Source organism: Pterocles gutturalis, unplaced genomic scaffold, assembly GCF_000699245.1.
Source record: "Pterocles gutturalis isolate BGI_N339 unplaced genomic scaffold, ASM69924v1 scaffold23168, whole genome shotgun sequence".
Classification (NCBI taxonomy): domain Eukaryota; kingdom Metazoa; phylum Chordata; class Aves; order Pterocliformes; family Pteroclidae; genus Pterocles; species Pterocles gutturalis.
The window spans coordinates 57,294-80,381 of record NW_010126292.1 but is presented as its reverse complement, the minus strand read 5'-3'; the positions used below and the strand labels follow the sequence as shown (position 1 = coordinate 80,381).

Genomic DNA, 23,088 nt, shown 5'->3' with positions numbered 1-23,088 from the left:
TATGCTGTCAAAATTAAGATTCATTAAGGAAGATCTTCAAGTTAAAAGGAAATGTCGTTTCATTTTTTTTGTAGGAAATGCACTGTTTCCAATAAATAGAAATTAATGGAACTTTTTTCTGTCTGCTAGTTCTTCCCCACCCCGTTATGTGAGTTACTGTTTGTGTTTCTCAGGTGTGTTTTATTTTTGTAGTGCTGTTTATCAACAGTAACGCAGTAAGTGAGATTTCCTTTTGGTTGGTATGTGCTTTCAGAGGACTATGGGAGTATGCTGCTTGCAGAGGCTCTGCTGGAAGAATGTTTGAAGGAAAACTTTGCCAAACTGAAGGACTCCATCCCACTGACAGAGAAGAATGAGCCAAAACTGAGTGAAGCTAAACAGTATCTGAGCAGTATCTTAAGCAGAGGAAAACTACGAGTAAGTGGGCTCTGTCATTGTAGTTCCTGACAATGGGGTGCTGCTTTCATATGATTATTGGTTTGATGCAAAGTGTTGGTGTTGCCTGTTCATGTCCCAGTATGTGCAGTGCTGTATTGTAGGTATTACTAATGGGCTAGTAATTCAATATCCCTTTGCAGTGTCTTGTGTTGGGAGACTTGCTTTTTCATATGCCAAAGAATTATGTGCTACAAGTGTATATCCTGTTATTTGTTTTGTTAGAAAGAAGCAGGATAAATATTTAGGAATTCTGGGGTGCTGGGGCACGGCCCCATGATGGTGCTGTCAGGCTAGCACAGCTGAGTGACCTGCTGCTGCTCCTGGTCTTGAGGGAATTGTGTACACCTGGTCAGGTCCAGATCAGAGGTAAAATGTGCCGCAGGCTGCTGTCAGGCACTTAAGGTTGTGGTGTGAGTCCAGGATTACAGCCTTCCGTTGCTTTCAGTATCTGCCAGAGAAGTTACGTGAAGTTATGCTTTTATTTTATTTTGTAGTCTGGGTGTGCGGTTGGTAGCTGCCTGCTAACTGAGCTGCAGAGCTTTAGGAGTGTTTTAAGACCCTGCCTTGATGGCTGCTGCTGTGTTGGTGTCCTAGGATTCACAGTTAACTGGCTTTAAAGAGATGATGAATTACAACTGTCTGTTCTATACTTCTGTTACTTTATGTCCTGAAACTTACAGGCTAATTATTGTGGAAGTGTATGTTATACTTTCAACATGTTAACTTCCAGGCAGTGAGTGTTCAGTGGCGTTTCTGGGGGAGTTCCTTGTCCTTAACTTCTTGAACATCAGTGTATTTAAAACGTGAAAAGGAATTGGGAAGGAAGGGGAGTCTGTCCAACCTTTCTTTGCAGTTTAGCCCCAGTAACAGCCAGAACCACCGAATTCTTCCAGGTCTTGGTGTTAAGTTTGGCTGCATGAATTGCTGTTACTATTTCTTTGTCAGTCAGTGGTGACTTGGCTGCTCATGCAGCAGTGACCCTGTGTTGACTGTGTTAAGAAAAAAAAAATGACTGTGAAGGCTAAGAACCTTTTAATGCTTTCCCAAGCGTAAAAAGGGTCTGAACAGATGTATTTTACTGAATTTTTTTTGCTACACAGATTTGTATGCATGTTTTAAATCCTTAAGAAACCAAACACATCTTAGAAATAGCAGGCACGCCTTCTGTTTTTCTACTGTTGCCTGAAAATTCTTTGATAACTTAAGAAAATTTGGGAGATTTCTCACTCATTAATTAAATGTACAGAGGAGAGGGGAGCACTAGACTGAAAAGTGATGCTTTCTGCCTGGTTTAAAAGCAAGGAATTTTCTTGGTGTGTATGTAGGTAGTTCTGACAACTGCAGGCTTTTATGTGCTGTCTGTGGCTGGTGAATCAATAGAGTAGGTCAGCTGAAACCAAAGAGGTGGCTTGTAAGCTGTGTATTTCCAAACTGAGCTCCAAAGTAGTTGCTTGACCTTTGTTGCCTGCTGCTCTCATGAGCATAGCCCTAAGATCTCTAGGCACTTAAATCCTTCCTACTCTGGCCTGCGGAGCTACCAATGTTGAGAAGAAAGCATTATGAATCTGCGTAATTTGTTCTGAAGTACCTTATTCTTGCTGTCTGGTATTTTAACACTCTCTTCCTCTCCCCCCTGCCCCGTTTCAGCCAAAGTATATGACAGAAGCTATGCTGATCCTAGGAAAGCTTCATTATGTGGAGGGATCCTATAGAGATGCCATTAGCATGTATGCAAGAGCAGGAATTGATGACCTCTCAACAAAAGATGAACCTCTGTACGTGCTGCGTTTGGTAACTGAAGCCTTCGTTATTAAAGGTAAAGGACCAAGTATGCATATTTGAAGTATGCTGCGTTTAAGTTGAAGGTATTTCTCCAAGTGATTTGATTGGAGCAGAGTTAGGGCAATGTTGTATGCTTTAGAAAATCCTACTGAATATGGTCTGTGCAGTTTAAACTTAAAGGTACTATGTAGTCTTAGTCCGTGGTTTTTAAACTTGTCTGGCTTGTACATAAAAGCTTGAAATTGGAAATCTTGTGGTAACTGTTGGCTGTAAGTCAGCAACACACTTGAGCTTGTGTGTCCATTTTGGGAAAATCTAAATCAAGTGCTCAGCTGAATTGGGGCCTCTGCTTTCTCTTAGAGTTAACCTACTTGTAAATTTTAGTGATTTGTGTGTGTGTCCATTTTGGGAAAATCTAAATCAAGTGCTCAGCTGAATTGGGGCCTCTGCTTTCTCTTAGAAAGAGTTAACCTACTTGTAAATTTTAATGATTTGTGTTAATTAAGGACAATGTTTCCAAGTTTTAAAATCTGGACTAATGGAATATATGCTTTCAAAGCAGGTAGTACATTATTCCAATGCATGTCACACAGTATCGGACCTTATGTACAAACAGGAGTCTCCTCCCCCTTGTAATTCTACAGGCATGGTACTGAGAGATCCTAATAAAAACTGCTTCTATGGGTAGTGAAATTGCATTTCCTTCTTGAGTGTGGGAAAGGAAGATCCTAGTCAGTTTTTGACTTGGGGGGGAAAAAAGATCAGTAATCTCCTTCATTTGCTTTCGGTTCCTTTATAAATGTTGCTCAAGTACTGCTACCTATCTACTGCTTTCTACTCTTTTCAGCATGTCCACCAGCTAATTAGGTGAATGAGAACTCTGATGATCAGATACCTTCAACTGGTATGTAAAAGAGTGAAACCAAATCAACCCAAAATACTGTTTGACTGGGCTGCTAGTATTACTGATAATAATTGGAGTGTTTAATGATCTTACACAGTCATTCTGCTTTTTTGAAAACCTGTGTGCTGCTTTGCTTGCTTTGTTTTCTGTGGCACTGGTTGAATCTACTTCATTAATGAGCTTTTGTGCAGCAGAACTAATTTACTTGTAACTTGCACTAAGACTTGCATGGCACAGGGGAGTGAGTGACTGCCAGTGCATTCATAGCAGTGTATTCGAGAACAACTATTGGTGAACTCCGGGGTCTGAAGGAGATGCACTTAACTCACTGAACACTGCATAGGCCCTTGATGAGGTATGAATGTAATGATAAGGTATGCATGGACACTGATGGAATAACACCATTCTGTGAGGCCTCTTCTGTGGTATTGACTACCTCACTTGCACATGAAGATACTGGGGGGTGGAGGTGTTTGCCTCAGAGGACTAAGCTATAATTTATTTTTTTTCCCCTGATGTTATTTGTCATGGAATTGTGTTGCCCCTATGTTTGTGTGTAGACCATAAGGAGCCCCTGCCATTGCAGAGCAACCTCTGTGCTATTCTTGTTCCACAGTTTTTATCCTTCATGATGGTTATTTTCAGATAAGCCAAAATATGGAGGGTATAGTAAGTCAGTTTTCTACCAAAGTTTCTGAAAAAGTCCAGCAGAGTGGAGCTTGTCCAGCTGAGTCTAGAGAGGGCACTGAGTGCCAGGATCACTGTTCCCTCAGTCTTAGAGAAAAAAACCCTTAAATATTAGAAATTTGGATAGCTAACTATGGCAATAGCAGTGTGGATATAAATTTTAATTTTAAAACATGTCTTTACGGGCTACCTCCGCAGGGCTAGTAACAGCACGGAGTTTATTTAATATTAATTTATACTTTACACTAAAACTTTTGCTTATTCCCCCTTTTCATTTGGTATCACTGGAGAAATTCTGTTGATCCATACTGTATTATTGCCTTTGGTTGAACTACTGTTAGCTTACGCAAGCTGAAATCTTCTTTAAAAACACTCTTGAACGTTGCTGGCAGTAAAACTTTTGCAGGGATCATTTTAGGCAACAATCCAGAAAAGCTCTAGTGCTGTCTCTGTCAGAGCAGAACTGGGGTTCCTCACTTATTTTCTTATTCAGATTTTTGGTAATGACAGAAAGCAGTTGGTTTAATAGAATATCCGTGTTCATCCAGCATTAGTGAAACACCAGAACTTCGTATCACTTCTTAGTATGTACCTGAAACCATCTTGGTTTTGCGTAGATAGTACTGCTGGTTGTGACTATATACAGAATGGCAGTGTAGGCTCTCAAGCACTCAGGATTATGCTGGAAAGGTCAGGGAAGAAAGGTCAAATCAAAGGCACTCACACTTATCCTTTTACTGTTGGAAACAAACAAAAATGTAATGAGAAATATACAGGATACACTGGGGGGAGCTATGGATGAAGTCGGTGGTAGAAATGAAATGTGAAACAGCAAAACAGAGTTTGCTTTTTTTAGAGCACCTTCTGAGCTCCACAGCACTGAAGGCTAGATATTGAGCTAAATCTCTGGGGTCTTCTTCTGAAGGTCTGTAGCGTGTAGGTTCATACTATGGTAAGAAGCAATATGCATTGGCAGCCTTGTGACTGGATTGCAGAAGTTGAACAGGGAAAAAGTTTCTTGCTTGCCTTGCTCACTGAACTTTCACCCAAGGTGAGTATCAAGCAATTAACATTTAAGTTCTTTATAAATGGGGGCACTTGAGCAGTTGACAAGTCACAGGAGAAATGGCAGAGAAGGCAAGACTCTTCCAGTTTCTCAGATGACTACTTCTCCTTGTCCTGTTCCTAAATCCCTGCATTGTGAGCAGTGTGCTGGCTTCTGGCCAGGATGACCTGTCTGCGTAGCACAGGTGCTGTATCCTTGCTTTTCAGACGGGGGCTGATGCTGTTGTCAGGGCTGTAAGTTCCAGCTTAAGCTGTCTTTTGCCTCAGGCTGCCATAGCTGTGTTCAACACCAGTGTAGCGCCAGGACACAACACAAAAGGTAGGCTTCATGCTCTGTGTGCTGTTGTTTTTCTTTGATTCCTTCCTTAGATTGCCGGGTAGCTCTGGTGCTCCTGGGCTGTGGGGTTTTAGCTGCTGCAGGCTAAGGCTGTTGGTGAAAGTAGTGTGCTCCTGCTGACCCTGAATTCTTCCACATATGAACCCACGGTTCCCCAGTTGTGTAAACTCATCCAAATACAGGAGGCTGGAATTTTGTGTAAAAAGGAAAATTAAAAGAACCTGTGGGTGGATTGGTATATTCTTCCTACTCAGAAGGTGGAGTGCTGCTATTTGAGCTAGTTTATGAAATGGAGGCAAATAAGCCTTAGCCTCCTTGTGCATACTCCATCTACGCGTGGAAGCTTTCAAGACCAGGCTGGGTAACGCCCTGAGCTGGCCCTGCTTTGAGCAGCAAGTTGGACCACAGACCTCCTAGGATCCCTTCCAGCATCAATTTTTGTCTCATTTATGTTGCTGAGAATCTGATACTGCATGTCCATGTGCACATGTTATGTTCCAGTTCTGGTAATAACGTTACCTCAGGGTATTGGAGCTACATGATACATTGTGTTCCCTGGGCAAGGACTGAGTGAGATGAAAGTAGAAGTAACTCTTCATAAAGTCTCCTCATTCAGGTTTCCATAAATGAGACCAGTGCATTTCAGCTCTAGGAAGAAATTGTTTCAGTGACACCTCTTACAAACTTTATGGGTTTGGGTTTTTTCTGACATAAATGCAGATTTGCTTTAGAAGGGGAGAAGAAGGGGCGAAGATTATAGAGTGAGAGATGAATCTTTGGGAGAACTAGAGATGAATGGAAGCCTTATGCAGGAAAGAAAAGCAGTGTTCCTATACATAGAAAGTTACTGCCTCTAAAGTGCATAGAAAGAGTTTGTTCTTTTAAAAAGGATAGTCTGGAAGCATGTCTCTCTTTTTAAGTCTTGAGCTTGGGCCATACTTGGTTAGAAATCTGTATTTTCACTGTATAAAACATTCTTATGGTATTGATGTATGTGTATATTTAAATTTGGGCACCTGATTGATATGAGAAAAATCTTAGCATAGGTAACTTTTATGTTGGTATTATCTTAACATAACTGGTTGTAAAAATTACCCGAGTCCCTTTACCTTACCCAGCTACCAAGAAAGCATATGGCTTTGCTTTACTCAGAAGCTAATTCTGTCTTAGTAAGAGCTACGCTTCTCTTGCTAAATCTAGCATGGAAGTAGCATGCACTTTCCTGGCTTTCTGACACTTTTTGGGAATGGAGTTGAATTTCAAATGTATGTTGTGTTGCAAAGCTTTATCTGTGCTGATAGCTGGGGGATGGAGAAGAGTTAGTGGTATTTGTGCTCTCTGGACTGGAGGACTTGTAAACAGTCTTGTCCAAATGCACCTTGATCAAATCTGTAATTGTTGGGGCTTTGTACTGTGAGAATTGGTGGCTGCAAGAGTAGGGAAGCTTTGGTTTTATTCTTATGTTCTTTACTTTGTCTACTGGATTTGCAGTCTGCTTGCTCTAATTTTTCTTTTCATTGCATTTCTGTGGTAGGGATGAATAGCCCTGTTTGGATTCTGGAGAAGATTTTATACTCTGACATCAAGTCAATACATACGGTATTAGCAGAAAGAACCATGACTAACCTGGTGTTGTGTGGGTCATTCTTCCTTCTTGCCCATTACAAGTAGAAAAATGTGTACAGTGTAGCATAGTATCTGTTTTAATACACTGTATGTTGCTCTGTACTTATGTGGCAAGAACCCTTTTTGGAGATGTTCATTTCCCTGTGTCTGATCGGGCTTGCTCTGTTTTTCTGACCGCATGGACAGGCGTGTTTGTTGTCCGTACTTGGTGCTGGCAAAGGCTGCTTGCTTTCCTCCCCCACATCAGAGCTTAGAGATAGTAGCTCCTTGCAGTGGGCTGTAGCATGTATGTAAATGGCTTTTTATCAGCCTGTTCTCTCTGTGTGACATCTCCCACGATAACCACCCCCATACAGACTGTGCTAGGATGGTGCTCGCAGTTTGATTAAATGCTGCATGTATATGAGTGTCAGTGTATTGTACTGGATTTCTTTGGGCCCTCAGACCCACTTTCCCCTTAAGGGGATGTTGGCTCTGAAATGCAACACTTCTTAAAAGCAACATTTCTTAAAATTTATTTTCAATTAAGGGGAGTGACTAGAAATTCAGAGGTAGATAAAACTGAGACAGATCTAAGAAGAGTCATAGAATAGTTTGAATATTTGTAGGCTGATTGTTCTAGCTTTGGCACTGGATGGTTTCTTTTTCTGTATAGAGAGTTAACATCCTCGTTTCCCCTGTATTACATAGCAACAGGGTAAGGACATAGAAGTTTTGAAATAATAGGAAAACAACCCATGATATAAAGCCAGAGACTTCGCAGATGGACTAGAAGACAAAATCTGTTATATGTTTGATGCTGTACAAGATGTATGTTAGTAGAAAGGAGAGAACACAGAATGGCCATTAGTTAAAAGCTGCAAAGTGGTTGTTGTCCCTCTCCCTCACACACTGTCTGTTCAAAGTAAATCTCCTCCCTCCCCCTGCTCTACTCTGGTCAGGATTTTCAAAGGTAAAAGGTACTAAAGTGTGTTCCCTGAAGATGTAGGTCCTTAAAGGAATGTGCTGTTCACCTCTGACTTGGCAGAGGGCAGAAAGAGTGGGGAGCGACCTCCTGAGCTTGCACCAGTGGGGCGTCTTCTCAACCCACTGAACTAACTGCTTGTGTCTGGCTCAAATGTGAGACATAAGGTAGGGAAACTCCCAGCAGAGTAACCAAGGGGACAAAACAGAAATCTTAAACATGAGAAGTAAACAAAGTTAAGACTGCCTAGGAACTTCAGGCTTTTCATCATTCATTGTGGGGAAACCTGGCTCCCCATTGCTGCCTCACAGTGGTTCGTTGTCAGACTCATGAAATGAGCTGTGCCGAGGTGCTGTGCCTCCCGGGGTTGTGGGGGCCCAGGAAGTGTGGCTCGTGGTATGCGTGGTGCCTCCTCACGTGGAGCAGAATCCTTTGCTGTATGCTGCATTAGTCTAAATCGCTTCCTTGGAGAAGCTGTCCAGACAGCTGAACTTTTCTTTTTTCGTCACCTCTGTGGATCTGTTGTCAGGAATAGTAGGATTTTGTGTTACATCTTATACATTTTTAATTAGTATTAGGGAGTGTTGTTATAAAAACAAATTATTAGGAAGCATGTGCTGAACTTCATACAACCTGTGTTGGGCTACTGGGCATCGGGATCGTTGTGTTTGCTGTAGAAAACCTGAGTTTACAAGCAGTGGTGTGTTGTAGAGATCCAGTGTGGCATAGGAACCTGCACTGATCAGAGTAAAATTGGTATGTGGATGTGTAGCCTCTCCAAATAGATTTAGGTATATAAAGGATGTCATAGTGTGGTGCCAGACGAGGATCTGATAATAAGATTTTCATGTAGGGACAATACCTGTGGGTCTTCAATTAACATGCTCTTTGTTTGTAAGAGGTTGGATGATGATACAAGAAGGAGTTTTAGTAGCACAAAACCCATGGTTTTTTCCTTTCTTTGGAAAACAGGGTGATCTTGTGGTTAAGAGTCTCTTGTGCGTTGCCAAGGGCTTACTGTGTGTCCATCTGCAATTTGTGTGTGCTCAGATTTTCCAAGAGAGGCCTCAGATTTTCTGACTTTGTTTTGGTATCATTTTCCAGGGTGTTTTTTTCCCCTCAAAACTGCTGCTTATTGGAAGCTTCACTTTGAAGAGTGGATGCTTAGAAATTCTCAAATCCAGTGCCAGGGTGTTTCTGAAACAGCACTTAACACTGAAGCATCCAAAATCTATAGCTGTCTTTGGAAATATAAGCCGTAGTTTCTCTCCTTGCTCCTCCCTACCAGAAGGATTGTATGTCCTTTCTTCATACAGCGTTTGAAAGGGACTGTAGAAGTGTGCGGTGGTACTGCGTGTTAGAGCAGCATGACAAAAATGCCTTGCATGTGTAGGAATTATGTTTTCCTGGGGGTCTTTTCCTGAAAGAAGAACAAGGGGGGAAACCCACCTATGGCAAAACTTCCCTGTCACTGGTAAATGAAGGAATAACTTGGCCATACTGCTGTTGGTGGGCTCCAGTTAAAGAAGGTGTTGCCATTTTGCAGGTCTGTCACTGGAACGCTCAACCAACTCAATTGCCTCACGTGCTCGCCTGTGTGAAAGGGAGGAGGAGGTCATGGCTTGTTTTGAGACAGCGTGTGTCGTTGCCCAGGTGTACTTGCAGGAGCTTGAAAAGGTAAGAGAAAATGTGCTCAGGGTGTTATCTGGTGGCCTGGGTGGAATTTCCAGGGTTTTGACAGCAAAAAATGATCGGGAAAGGCCAAGTGATCACAGACAATAAGGAGTATGAGAACAAGTTGGAAGGGGTGAGGTGTCTTGGTATAAGCAGTTGCAAAACAGCAGTTTATCTGGTCTCTGTTTTCTCTGAGAATGAGGTCTGAAAACCAGTTTTACCTGTGGTAAAGCACTGAATACTTCAAATTATAGTCAGGCTGTATCTCAAGTTTAGCTCTTGCTAAAGAGGGACTACAAACTTTGCATGGCAAGTGCCAGCATGGAGGAACCCAAGACATTTTACATATCTGCTGTGTAAATGATACACAGTAGTGGAGACTGAGATCCCTAATGAGCTTAAAGGAACCTTTTTTGGGTCAGCCATAGCAGTTTAACTGCCAGTGCTTCGCATTCTCCAAGTAAAACTGAAGGAACCTAAATCGTAAGTAGCAAGTAACTGCTTAGTGGTTGGCTAGGATGCTGAGTAAGGTGAGCACTGTGAGCCCTCCACCAAGCTGTAGTATCTGCCACTGATTTGCTGGGTGCATGCTTAGTGGTGTCTGCCTCTGTAACATTGCCTTGCTGAGTTTAACAGGGCACACCATGTGGTTCCGTGCCCTTCCTTTACTGTACATTATGCTTGACACCAGCAGCACTGGTGGTAATGCATGTTACCTGTTCTGTAACTTAGCGGCCTTTGACCTTCTGACCAGATACATCTGCTCTTCTCACTGTTCCAGGTTTTGCTTTTAATTGCATTAAAACAAGAAAAGATGTGAAAATTCATTAAGAAAGCCAGCTAGCAAGTTTTCTGGTCTGTTTCTTTATAGGAAAAGCTGAATGGCTTTCTAATTTAAAATTAAGTACTGCCCTTCCCTTGTGGGAGGGTGAGTTCCTGTCAGTACTCGGTGCTGTGAACATTTTCACTGACAGCTTGTGTCTTCGAAGAAGGGAAGGAGCTTGAACTGTAATTCAGTCATCTTTTGGACACAGAGACAAGGATGCAGGGTTACTGATAGATGTGCTAAAAGTCCATAGGCCTTTTCTAGTCCTGGTTGTAAACCCCTGCTTTAGAGAGTCCACACGGGGCAACTTTCAGCAAATGAAAGCTGGTTGTTATCAGTAAGGAAGCAAAAGCAAGAAGGATTTGTTAGAAGGAACAGAGGAAAGGCTAAGGTTCTTCCATCAGGACTCCTGATGGCTTACTAACTTTTAGCAACTATTTATGTTACATACGTACTCAAACATTGCATTCATATTTCTGTGCAAGATGCTGGATATATGTGGTTGGAGTAGTCCTTCTGAAGCTCTTGGTGTTAATGTGCAGCTTTCTACTTTATGAAAGGCTGGAAAGTAATAGGGGATGGTATTTCAAAACATGTATTGCATGCAGAGTATTTCATGGAAGTCACTGGATGGTTTATTTTAAAGTTGACTTTGAAAGATATTTTTTTTTTAATAGCTAATGAAGGTGAGTTTTCAAGTAGCCTGAGGAAGAATCTGATGGCAGAAGCTAACATTTTATTGCTGGAGGTGTCTCTGGCTCATGAGGAACTGGCTAGTTCAAACAGTTGTCTATAATTCCAGATATTTCTTTCCTCCGCATGCAGACTTTAAACAACACCCATTCAAGGAGTATCAAGGGCAGCAATGTGACTTACTCTGAGTTTGAACTTTCCTACTTCCTGGAAGCAGCTCTACAGAGTGCCTACGTGACTCATTTAAAGAAGGGGTAGGTGAATGCAGATGTTAATAAAAATAGATAATGTTGCATTTTTTGTCTCGGAACAGATGGAGGCTTGTTCCTTTGTGTGTGTTCTGTTGTGATTTTTTTTTTTCCTGCTGGCTCACCTCAAGTCCCCTGAGTATTCTTCCCTGCCTCCTATTTGTTTCTCTCTGTCTCTCTTAAGAGTCCTAAGCCTCGTTTTTCTTGACCCACAAGTAGGGTGGAGTAGAACAATTTTGTTGTCTTGACTCAGCTCCGTTCCCTGTGGAGATGAGGGGAATTTGACCGTAAAGAGAGAGTGGAATTTGCACTGCTGTGTACTTTTAAAATGTTCAGCCATAAGGCTAGTTCAGAGCTCAGTGAAGTCTTAAGAGGAGTTCTTTCATTTCTGTTTGTTTATTTATGGTCTTAAATGTCCTGATCAATACCCCAAATCTGTGTAGTTTTACTAGAGAGAACACATGCAGGAATGGTGCTGCTCCAGGGTATTTATAATGGCTCTGAAGTAAAGCTCCCAGTGAACCTTGGAATGGAAGAGGAGTTGGTATCTGCAAGCCTACAGTGAATTTTACCTGAGGGAAACCTTCTCAAGAGCAATAAAAAAGACATTGTAAATGCCTGCTTCCAAAGGCCATCGGTGAGGGCACACTGTTCCCTAAAACAGGCCATGTCTTCGAAACATGACCAACTCTGTTTAGCTGATGGAGAGGCTATGTAGGGAGAGTGTCTCTTCACCATGTGTAAACAGTACTTGAAAGAATCGATCCATCCCTAATCCTGTTTTTGCACCATATTATCCCATTTATTCTCAAGGAATCAAGAAAATGAATGTCTCACTGCTGTGTAATATTGCTGGTCAAAGTTTTATAAACTTTTTTTAAGCAAACCATCTTTGAAATTTATTTAATTTTGGATGGCTTTTCTTCCTGGGGGTGAAGGTTAAAAACTGGGAGAAAAAAAATGCCAGCAAAAGTCAGTTTAAATTCTTCTGTAGAAAGTTGATACCATTTTTTGACCCTGGAAGAAGGGTTGCTGGTGATTTAGGGTTTTTTTGCTAGTATTTTATCCCCCAAGAATGACTTACATGCAACTGTGAATAGCCTCTATGTTCCGCATTCATTCATTAAAAGCCTGCATGTACAGTGAAGCTGTACTCATGAGCATATCCATGAGAGATGTCTTCAGGTAAGCTTTGTTTAACCCAAAGGCTTACAAATACACAAAGTCCCAATGTTGTGAAATGACCCCTTTAGTCAGGTGAGAGTACAAGTTTATACTTACAAGTCCATACTTTCTGTACACATAAGGTATAATATCAGTATCACCTTAGCAGTAGGGGACAGGTGTGGTTTTCCTGGGTGAGTTGGTGGTTGACCAGATATGGCACAGCATTACTTTCATAGCCTTTTGCCATTCTCATGAAAACAAAAAGCCAGTAAGCTCATTAACTATGTAGTAAAATAAAATCTCATTTAGAACATATGGCACTGATGTCCTCTAGGCACCTTTTGAATATAAAACTCATTCATGTTCATTTTATTCAGCAACATTTTAAATTCAGTCTTCATCAGTTCAATATATCCAGTGGGTTGTTTTAGCTATTACTGCTTGCTCCTTCCCACGTTATTTTAATGACAGCCTTGGTGGGGGGGGGGAGGGAACCACCACAAAAAAACCCTATAGGAAAACAATTTGGTATAAAAATATGTGTGTGAATTAAGCAGTGCTTTGATTATAAGCTGAATTGCTGCAATAAGAGCAAAATGTTCTCTGTAGTTGTCTCCTGATGAAAAAGCATCCTGGTCGATGCAGTGGAGCTCCCTTGGCTGGGACAGGAGCGGAGCCCCATGTGTTCCTTACCACCTTCCAATGCAAGTGAGAAATACCAGCCAGGGAAATGAAAGGTCTGGTGGGGCTCTGCAGCTTGTCTCTGCCTGTCCCCCCGCAGCTGATGATAATGTGTAGTTTCTGCCACGAGAGGGCATAAGCAGCATTGGCATATATTACGGAAAAAGGAGGGAAGTGGGAAGAAGCTTTTTAGGATGCTTCATGTGTGTAATTTTTTCCACCTGATATTGAACGGCTCAAAGAAATGCTTTTGTTCTCCTTACTGCTTCCAGTATGTTCAGGTAGGAAGTAAGCCTTGGATGATGAATGCTCAAGTTGGCAGGGGGGTAGGTCTTATCAGCTGGGATGTCCTTCCCCAGAGGTGCATGTGTACAAAAGAAACAGCGAGTGCTTTATTCGTGTCTTGCCAGGCAGAAGGGCTGAGAGATGTAAGTGGTGGTGTCGTGCTTTTGTTCGTGCTGGCAGGAGCAGGCATGCTGCTCTTGGAGCGTGGTCAGGGATGCCCTTTTCTCTTGCAGTATGTAGTGGAAGGAAGGCTCCGGTACAAAACAAAGGTCTGGTCTCTCTTTCAGATGTTGAGCTGCCAGCTGTAAGGACCAGCAAGTCTTGCAGCTGTGGAAGTCCCAGATGCTTTTAATAAGATGTTTACTTAAAAATATTGAGTTGCTGAAAACACATTTCCTGCAGTTGTTTGTCCTGCTGCATCCCAAGAAAGCTTTCTTTTATTCTCCAGTGAGCAATGTTGATGCTGTGGATGCAGAACATAGGCAGGCAGATGCTGTTGTACTGAGGAGGCAGCCAGTTGTCTTTCATATGAGCACTGGGGTGTTTTTTCCTGATATGGATGTGTGAAGATTAGGCTTGTATCTTGCTGCCTTTCCTTTCAGAGTAGTGAGCAGGTATTACTGCTTTTTACTGTCATGGGGCTTCGGTCAGGATGCTCTTAGTATTTTCTTAGGACAAACAGGCTTCATCTGTGTGAAGTAAAGGCTGTATACTGTTCTCTTAATGGCACTTGAAGTTAGTGTGGAGTTTCACTGGCAAGGCAAAGAGCTTACTAGAGGATGTAATTCATTTTGGGAGCTCTAGACGGGACACGTTTGAAGAAAATTAATTTCTGAAAAATAAATATTAAGGACTTATTAGAAATCAGATTTCCTTATGATTCCTCAAGTTAGGACCTAAATTTCTTGGAAAACACTGATGAAAGTGCCTAGCAGGGAAAGTTTATGCAATTCTTTCTCATCCCTTCTCTGTCACTTTCTAGAGTGTTCAGCGCCCTTTTTGAAATTTTGTAGGCTTCTGTTGCATGGGCACTTGGAAAGAGTAACTTCATGTATGTGTTGCTTTATAGTAGAATCTAATGTACAAAGGCAGACAGGGCAGTCTACGAAACTGTTTGTCTCTTCTGAGGAATTTATAGGGGCTTTCTTGTAATTTATCTCATTTTCAGTCCTCATAATCTAACCCCGTATCCAGGACACCATGACACTGCAGCTGGTAATTTGGGAGTGAGTCTTACTGCCTACTGGATGCATCTAGATAAGTGCTAAGCTTTTGGTTTGTATTGTTTGGGTTTTTTTTTTTTTTGAGCACCCCACTTCTGTTAGACAGGCTGCCTTTAGGAAACCCTAATGTGCTGCTTTGTAGTTGCTTGTCTTGTGTGTTCATTTGTAGGAATCTGAGGCTTGCTTCTTCAGGTGTGTTTTGTGCCTATGCATGAGCAGCTGTTTAAGGAGAGAGTATGAATTTTTAGAAAGTGGGCAAGATGCAGAGATGCAAAAGGAGCTGGGTGGAGGCAATGGTGTTGCTGCTGTTCATGTGCTTTGGGTACTGCTTTCACCTGGAGAGGTGGCTCTGCAAGCTGCCATGTAGTCATGTTGAGAGGTTCTCTTCCGTCTGTCAGGAGAAAGCTTTTAACCATTATTAAGTGGGGACAAGAACATGATCTTCTGGTGCCCATGTTGTTGAGGGACTATCTTTGCAGACCTCTGTGCCTGTAGTCCACTCTGATGAGGACATCAATACTTTTCCTAACAATTTGCATAGAAAACAGTGTATTTCTTTTCTTCTATCTTAAAATTTTGTGTAGCATTAACCAAACAATATGATAAATGTGATACGCCTGCTTTGATTCCTGGACTGGTAGTTATTTGCCCTGTATTAACAGGGTACTTGTACAAACAAAACAGATTTTCATGCTAAGCTGGACTGACTGGACTCAAGGTGCTTTTTGTCACAGTTTGCACCCATGATTTTCTGTGTTCCTCGTTATTAGATTAGCTATAATTAAATCCTAAACCTTATTTCATCATGTTTTTTTAAATGCCTCTCTTGCCACTTTTCATGGCTAAAACCAAGGCGGTTTAATGACCATGTGCCTTTTCCCTTCCTGTTCATCCTCATTTTTTTTTATGGCATCTTAGCAGTGCAATAGGGGCCCATGGACTCTTCCAACTCATTTAATTTCCATGATGTTCACTTACAATGCCATGGCTTGAGGCAACAGTACCTGGGATTTCCACAGTCTTCTATCCACATCCTGCACAGGCTCAAGATTCCTTAGTTTCTAATCTAGACAAGACCAAATGGATTCACCATGGATTGCCTGAGGCTTTATGTTTGCATCCTCATCCACTTATCTATGTACATGTATTTCTGTTCAAATACATACTTTTCTTTTTGTTAACTTCTTCAGGTCCTAATTTAAAAAAATCTCTTCAAGTGCAGTATTAGTGTATGAAGGACATCTATTAATGGAACAGTAAAATCCTTATCGTTATGAGCAGAGCAATTCGTATGCTTAAAATGAAATGTGTGCTCATGATAGCCTCCTGGCTTGGAACAGTAGAGCAGAAAGAGAAACTCCTGTGGTGAGGTATGTTTGCAGACTGCTGGCAGGTGTGCTCTGTCTCCTGTCATGGCTCAATAATGTTTGATAAAGTTCAAAATATAAAAGCTGCCTAAACAAATCATCAGTCCTGTAGAACTGATACTGTTGTCAGATGCTTTGCGTGTTTCAGAGTTGAGACCTAGGCATGGAGCAGCTGCTCTCTGAGGGACCCTGACCACACAAGCACCTGTCTGGGAGGTGGTGAGTGCAGGGTGCTCCTCCTGTGCTGCCCATTTTGCGCCCCTGCCTTCTGTTGAAGGTGTTCTAGGCATTTGTCATGTGGTTCATGGTTTCAACCCTGACTACTTGCAGATGGGCAGCAATTTGCTATTTATTCTTTCATTCATTTAATTGCTTCAATATCCTTTCCTTTTCCTGTCTCCTCCCCACTAGAGCAAGGTGTTTCTGCCGTGAAGCTTAACTTGGTTTATAGCCTTGAGAATAAAACTGTCTCTCTTTAGCACATTCTCTAGGTTTTCCATATCTTAAGTGTGTGCCGAATGTGGAATTAATTGGCTTTGCAGGAGGTCACTAATCTTCTTTCAGGTGCTAGTTAATGGTATTCATTTATTAAGACAAATACCATTATCCTAACAAGAAATCTAAACATACACATTTCTGAAAGTGTTGTAGAACTGTTATATACCATAACTCCTCTGTCCAGCCTCGTAAGGAGCCCAAGGAAGCACAGGAAATGCCAGTAGTTTTCAGTAACTGAGGAGAGCAGTTGGGCAGGTGCATTTTGTTTAGATGGGGGAATTTATTGATTTTTGACTGATAATAAATAGCATGTGAACAATTCTGTTGGATTTTGTGTGAGTACTCAGTGCATAAATATCACCACCTGCTTTATTGCTTTCCTCAGTTTAAGGTCCAGAACTGCATCTTTGTGGATATGTTCTTTCCTAGACCCACAGAAAAGCACCAGGTGTCTTGGCCCTGTAATTAGAGAGCTTGCTGAAGCATTAAAGTCCAATTTACAAAAACCTCCTTGAGCTTTTTTCCCCTTGATAAATTCAAAGGACATCTTTTACTTAGGAGAAAGTGTAAGGAAAAAAGACAGCATCTTACTTAGGAGAAAGTGTAAGGAGAAAAGACAGCATCTAGCATCTGACTTTCTCCACAGGGGCAAGTCTCCAGTGTTTTTGCTCTTGCCTTACCTTGTTACTTGTCTGTAGATTACCTAGTTTTGGGCAATCTACAGATTACCTAAAAGTTTAAAATTTTGAGATTAATATTGATTGAAAGTGAGGCCACACACTTTTGCATTCTGTGACTTGGTGACCATAAGCTTTAGGGTGGCAATTTATGTAGCCAATATTCATAGTAAACGTGATTGCATTTTATTTCTTCAAATGCTTACCATTGATTCTGGAGTGCACGAAGGCTTACAGTGCACAAAAGTGGGCACAAGTGCAGTCTGTACTGCTTACCTTCAAAATTTAATCAGATTGACAGAAAAGGTGGCTATGGTATATGGCTTTTTTTTTTTTTATGAAATCCAGGTTTTGTCTGCACAGAAAATTCTGTAATAAGCTGAAGTGGCAGTTAATGTACCAGTACAACTGCTTATCTGTTTGTCTTTATTTCAGTACAGCATTACTCCTTTTCTGATAGCTTGTATTTGTTTGGGTAGCTTCCCCCCTGCAATGAAAGTCAGATGAACCATTTTGTAGTTGCCATGGTGGTACGGCCATGTCCTTAGCCCTGAAGAGCTTGTAGGCTGCAAGGGTGTTAACCAGTATGTCCAGTGTTTAGTCTTTCCTCTCAGCATCTCTCTTAGTGCTGAGACACATGATTAAGATACCATTTGGCAACTAGCAACTAGTCTGCTTTAATTGCTCATGGTATATGCAGAGTAATGTGATTTTTTTTTTTTTTTTTTTTGCCTAACCCTCTTTTATTGCAGGTTAAGCAGTGCTTGCAGACAGTTACTGCAACTTAGCTGCCTAATAATAAACTATTTAAACCACTGTAATTTCATCATGTGTCTGGACCATCAGACACAAGGCGTTTAAGCACCACCTAAAAGGAATCGTCATTTAAAAGCATCAAGTAAGCTCAATATAATTCAAACAAGTACAGTCTGTGTGTATGAAGAGGAGATGTGAATGCTTTTAAGAAGCAGCATCTGCTTTATAAGTATGAACTATGAAAGGCTTCCAAATGTCCCCTCTGTTCGTCAAATGTGAATGTGATCTTCTCCAAGGATGCCATCTGGAGTAGGCATGCTACAGTTGCTGCCTTGCTCAGTGCCATTGTCCTATCTGTGCCTCAGAGTGACTTGTCTTGCTACTGCGCACTCAGTGTTAAGTGATTGTTTCATGAGTTTGTTTGTATGTCAAGTTTGTTGCCAAGCTTTGGCATCATAAAAATACTTTGTTTCCAATGTGCTGTTTTTTGGGCTTTTGTGATGTGAGGGTTTTTTTTCTGCCTTCCCTATAGAAATATTGTGAAAGGAATGAGGAGTCTCCGAGAAATACTACGGACTGTGGAAACAAAATCTACTCAGACCTTCAAAATGGTAAGAGGAATGAGAGTTGGGAAGGTGGGGTAATCTGCTATGCAGGAGGTCTCTCTGTTTATTAACCAGTGCAGTAGGACAAAGATGTATGTGTCCTCACTTGAATAGTTGCTGCCTTTTTTCCTTTTCTTTTTCTTTTGGAAGTGATGTATCAAGTGATGCACTTAATTCAAAGACCTACTCAACTGATACCTCTGAGCCTTCAGACCTGGGCATGATGTGGGTTACTTTTGGGGTTTTCTTCAGTGTGTTTTCTAGCTCTGGTTGAAATAGGGATGTATTTAGACAGTGCTGTCCTCAGGTGATGATATCTTGTATTCTTTCTTGCTTTTCAGTGTCTGCATGCATACCTTTTTGCATTTGCATACAGAAGCATTAAGTGCTTCTGGCTCTTAAACCACCTTTTTCAGACTCAAGTGCTTCAGTGTTTTTCCTGTAAAACTCCCTTTATTACAGTACAGAGGGATTTTTAATTTTTAAAATTTTTGCTAGTGTTGACATTCTGCGTCCTGTTATCCTGAGTGCCTCTGGTAAAGAAATAATGGAGAAAGTTATTTATGTGCCTGTTTAACTTGGTCTAAGAAGTTAAATCTTTTTTTAAGGAATCTTTTAAGAAGTCTTGTCCTGAAGTCACTCAGTAGGTGACAAGGTCAATAGCGTGGAGAACAGCAGCCTTGAGAACATGAATGAAAACTTTGCAGCACTAAAAGCATTGATGTTGATACACTAAACTTGTTTTGTGGTTGGTTCAGCTTTGTGTTTTGTGTAATTCCAGAGAAGTTGGGCAAGAGAGGTGGGCATGGGTTCGCATAGCATTTTGGAGATAGAGAGTGCCAGCTTTCAATAGATGGACCAACTGTGAGTCTAGCTCACATGTAAATACAGACCTAAAATGAAAGTGTTAGCAGAAAGGAAAAAAAGCACTCAAGATCCCCTAGGTTTGTCACATCCATGTATTTTGGAACTTCTGTTCTAGAAAAGAATCTTCTTGTTGCCTTGGAATCACCTTATGTGCCTAATTGAGAATACAGGTGGTGCAGGGAATAAAAAGAGGTGACTTAAATAATTGTTATACTCAAACATCCTTTGTTAACATCCTTTTCCAGATTGAGATCAAAGCTCAGGGAATTTTTCTTGCTCGCCTGTTTTATCATTTTGCTGAATTAGTTTAACCATCTGCTGTTCCTATACTGTGACAGAATGTGGCACTCAAATGTTCCTGTCCCTGTGCAACTGGGGAGAGCTGTACAACACTCCTGGGAGACTTATCCCTAAGGGGAAATCTGAAGATGTTCATCTGATAGTGTTTCCTGGGATTTCCATTTTACTAGAAGTTGTATTTTCATTTTCTTACTTATTTTTAAAGAGCTGTCAAGAGGGCAAAGGGAGGATTGTGCTTAATTAAACAAGTTTTTCAAGCATGAAAGTGGAACACGTGATTTTTTTTTTTTTTTTTTCTGATTTGTGGGATCACAGTGTTCTTCAAGCATAATGATGCTTTTTTTAGCCAAAGGCAGTAATAACATAAATCAGAGTCTCAGCCTGTTCTGGTTTGTTTGGTCTTATTCAAAACAAGAGTGAAGCTAATTTACACAGCTACTGTACTGTATGTTAAAATCAAGGACAGTAAAAGTATTTGGGTCTTGCCTTTTGAAAGGCTTATCAGAAACTGGGCTCCTACTTCTGTGTGAACCAGTAGAAGTCTTTCTGTTGCTGGCATGTTATTTTTCCCTCCCCTCTAAGACTGTAGGAAAAAATATAGGAGAGTTGGTCCCTCAGGGTAGAACTGACTAAATAATTACACACTGAGATGATAAAATGATCCTGGCTAATGTCATGGGGCCCTAGGCCATTTTGCTCATGGTTACTTGCTAAAAAAAGCATAGAAAAGCCTAGTTGGAAACAGAAGGCTTTCTTAACTTGTCACTAGGAGTGCAGGGAAGGTCTTGGAGTTTGCAGGGGGTTGTACATGACAGTATTTCTTTGAGGCACCATCACGCATTCTGGTCACTTTGCCATTTGCTAGGTACATCTATGAAACCTCCACTCCTGGTGTTTAAAGAAACAGCTCACACTACTGTGGTTGCATTTTAGACTAATTCAGTGAATTCTTGTGTGGTGAGGTAGATGAGCCTTGCATCAAAATAAGTTATTTTTCTGAATCTGATTACAGGAACTTTAACCTCAATATGATTTGTTTGGTCCTATAGTAAATAGTCTTTCATTTTCTCAATCATACCTGTCCTGGTATTTAAAAGAAAATGACTTTTGGTGGCCTCATAACACATCTCAAAGTGTAAACTGCATATAAAATACATATGCAGCAGTAAGAGAAGTTCCCAAATAATATTTACAAGTATTAGGACAGAAGAGTTGAAGTTTCACCCTGCTGTTCTGTGCAATATTTACTGTACGGCTTAGATTGCCGTGCTGCTTAGAATTTGCAGAAGATAACCACCCATTTGGATATCTCTGTACTTGTTTGCATGTTCATCTATTTACAATGCAAAAAATTAGAGATTTGTTGGGTCAGGAATGAGGACAAATGCCAAAGACAGTTTTGCAAAGTCAAGTTAACTTCCCCCTTTTGGGCCCAGCTTGCCAGCTATGTATATGAACCAGAAAGCAAGTATTTAAGGATCCTTGGCCACTCAATGGTCAAAAAAGTGTGTGTCATGTCTCAATATAAAGTTCCTAATCCTTTTCTCCCTCCATTATTGCAACAAAAGGAGAGAAGCAGTACTGAGATGAAGCTATGAAAAGCTGCAGGAAGAGTGATTTTAACAGATAAAGCACTGATCTTTTAAACCTAATACAAAAGTAGCCTCTGGGCTGAGACTTGCATACAAAAGTCTGAGCTGAGAATGCGGTGGAGTGCTATCATACTACGATGTAGTAACATTTGTGAGGTTGTCTCAGTGGTCCATGTGGCAATCAGTTGTCTTCATTCACCAAAGCATCCCTTGCTGTCAGGCCTTTTTGATACTTTTTTCCTAGAGCATTGCAACAAGGCCATTTAAATGCAGAAGGCTGGCCTTTTCGGAGCAGGGAGGAAACTGCCACTGCTGTAGACTTCTTAGCAGCTGTTTTAGCTACTCTAGCTTTCTGAAAAGTGGTGCTGTCATTTTGTTGGTACATCTCTTTCCCAAGGTGGAATGTGGGAGAGGTGAATCTTCTGTGTTGGAGAAGGCTTCACTGACGTGTCTTTTTCTGTACTGTTCACTAACCTGTAGACTGCAGCCAAACAGCTAGCCCAAGTACTTCTCCATTCCCTCAGTGAAGACTGTTACTGGAGCCCTTTATCTGATCCACTTCCTGAGTTAATGAACAAGGAAGATCAGTCTTACGTTAGCAATCTTCTTTATCGGAGGCCCGAGCTGTACACAGAAGAGAAGTAAGCTTTCTTATTTATTTCTGTTTATTAGCAGGAGGAAGGACAGTGTTTGAACGCTCTTCAGTGCTGCTAAATTGTCACTGATTCTTGTGGTAGTTTGTGTGTTCTTGTTTTTAACTTCCCATCAAAAGGTCTGCTGGAAAAAAAAAGCATTAAACCTTGAGTGTTTGTTGTTATATTTTTTTCAGAGGAAGGAAGAAAATCCAGGCAAATAGCTGTCTTTGCTATGAAATGGAAATAATCTATTTATAGTTCAGTATAGCTCATCTAGGATATATTGTAGAGCTTTTAATTGTAAGAACCTGCAAAAGAAGGTATTGCCTAGCAAATGAATTATGCATGAGATGTTTCAAGTTACTGCTCCTCTTGTGAAATGAGAGGCTGACAGGATAATTCTTGACCTTCCTCAGAAAAGTGTGTTCTGTCTTTCAGTGCGTACTGTCCTCAAGACAACGTAGAAGAGGCTCTTCTTCTCCTCTTAATGAGTGAATCCATGGTAAGCCAAAAATTAGTTTGTAATACTAATAGCATGAAGGAGTATGAAGCCGTGTCAAGTCTTCTGTCTGATTTTGTTTACAGAATCTTTCCCAGATAAACAGAAGCTAGGATTCAGCTGCTGGACAGGAAATGCTATTTATTGCCTTTTTAGTGTCACTACTTATATTAAATAGAACATCAGTGAAGGGTTTTGGCAGTTGTCAAGTGACTGCGTTCACTGTAGCTGCATGCAGGTTCTGACATTGAAATATGTTGTCAGTAGACTGATGTTTCCATTCAAAACATCTGTGTGGATTTATGGATCAAGAATGAGAGGAAGGGAGCCTTGCCTAAAGCCAGGTGTGATGGTGGTACCCACCCTTTGGCATTTGCAGGATACAATATCCTGCTTACATTCCTTAGTCTGCAGGGATAATATTTTAACTGTTTCAGTCCTGAGTGATCTTTGGCAGTTTCTGGTGCTGATGATACAGGGAGTTTTGTCACACGCAGAAACATCCATAATGAACCACAGTGAAATAATTAGATCTCTTCTATTTACAACATCAGTTGCTTTAAAAAATCCCTTTAAGAGGAAGAGGAAAAAGGTGGAGGAAAAACAACTGCATGGAAAACTGCACAGTAACCTTTGATCATTTTTGTGTTCTGAGGAGATGCAAACATACAGAAAATGTGTAAGGAATGTTT

At 41.0% G+C, this 23,088-nt stretch overlaps 1 protein-coding gene across 1 annotated transcript in view; it reads left to right on the top strand.

The window, feature by feature from the left end:
- Positions 1–255: 255 nt before the first annotated feature.
- TTC7A (tetratricopeptide repeat domain 7A) overlaps positions 256–23,088 on the top strand; it is a gene marked incomplete at its 3' end in the record, with an annotated part of 72,170 nt that continues 49,337 nt past the window's right edge. The window contains exons 1-7 of the mRNA XM_010078932.1: positions 256–417; positions 2,086–2,254; positions 9,350–9,480; positions 11,129–11,250; positions 18,431–18,509; positions 21,743–21,903; positions 22,336–22,399. Of these exons, the coding sequence (XP_010077234.1) occupies positions 268–417; positions 2,086–2,254; positions 9,350–9,480; positions 11,129–11,250; positions 18,431–18,509; positions 21,743–21,903; positions 22,336–22,399 (876 nt within the window). The remainder of the gene's footprint in view (positions 418–2,085; positions 2,255–9,349; positions 9,481–11,128; positions 11,251–18,430; positions 18,510–21,742; positions 21,904–22,335; positions 22,400–23,088) is intronic.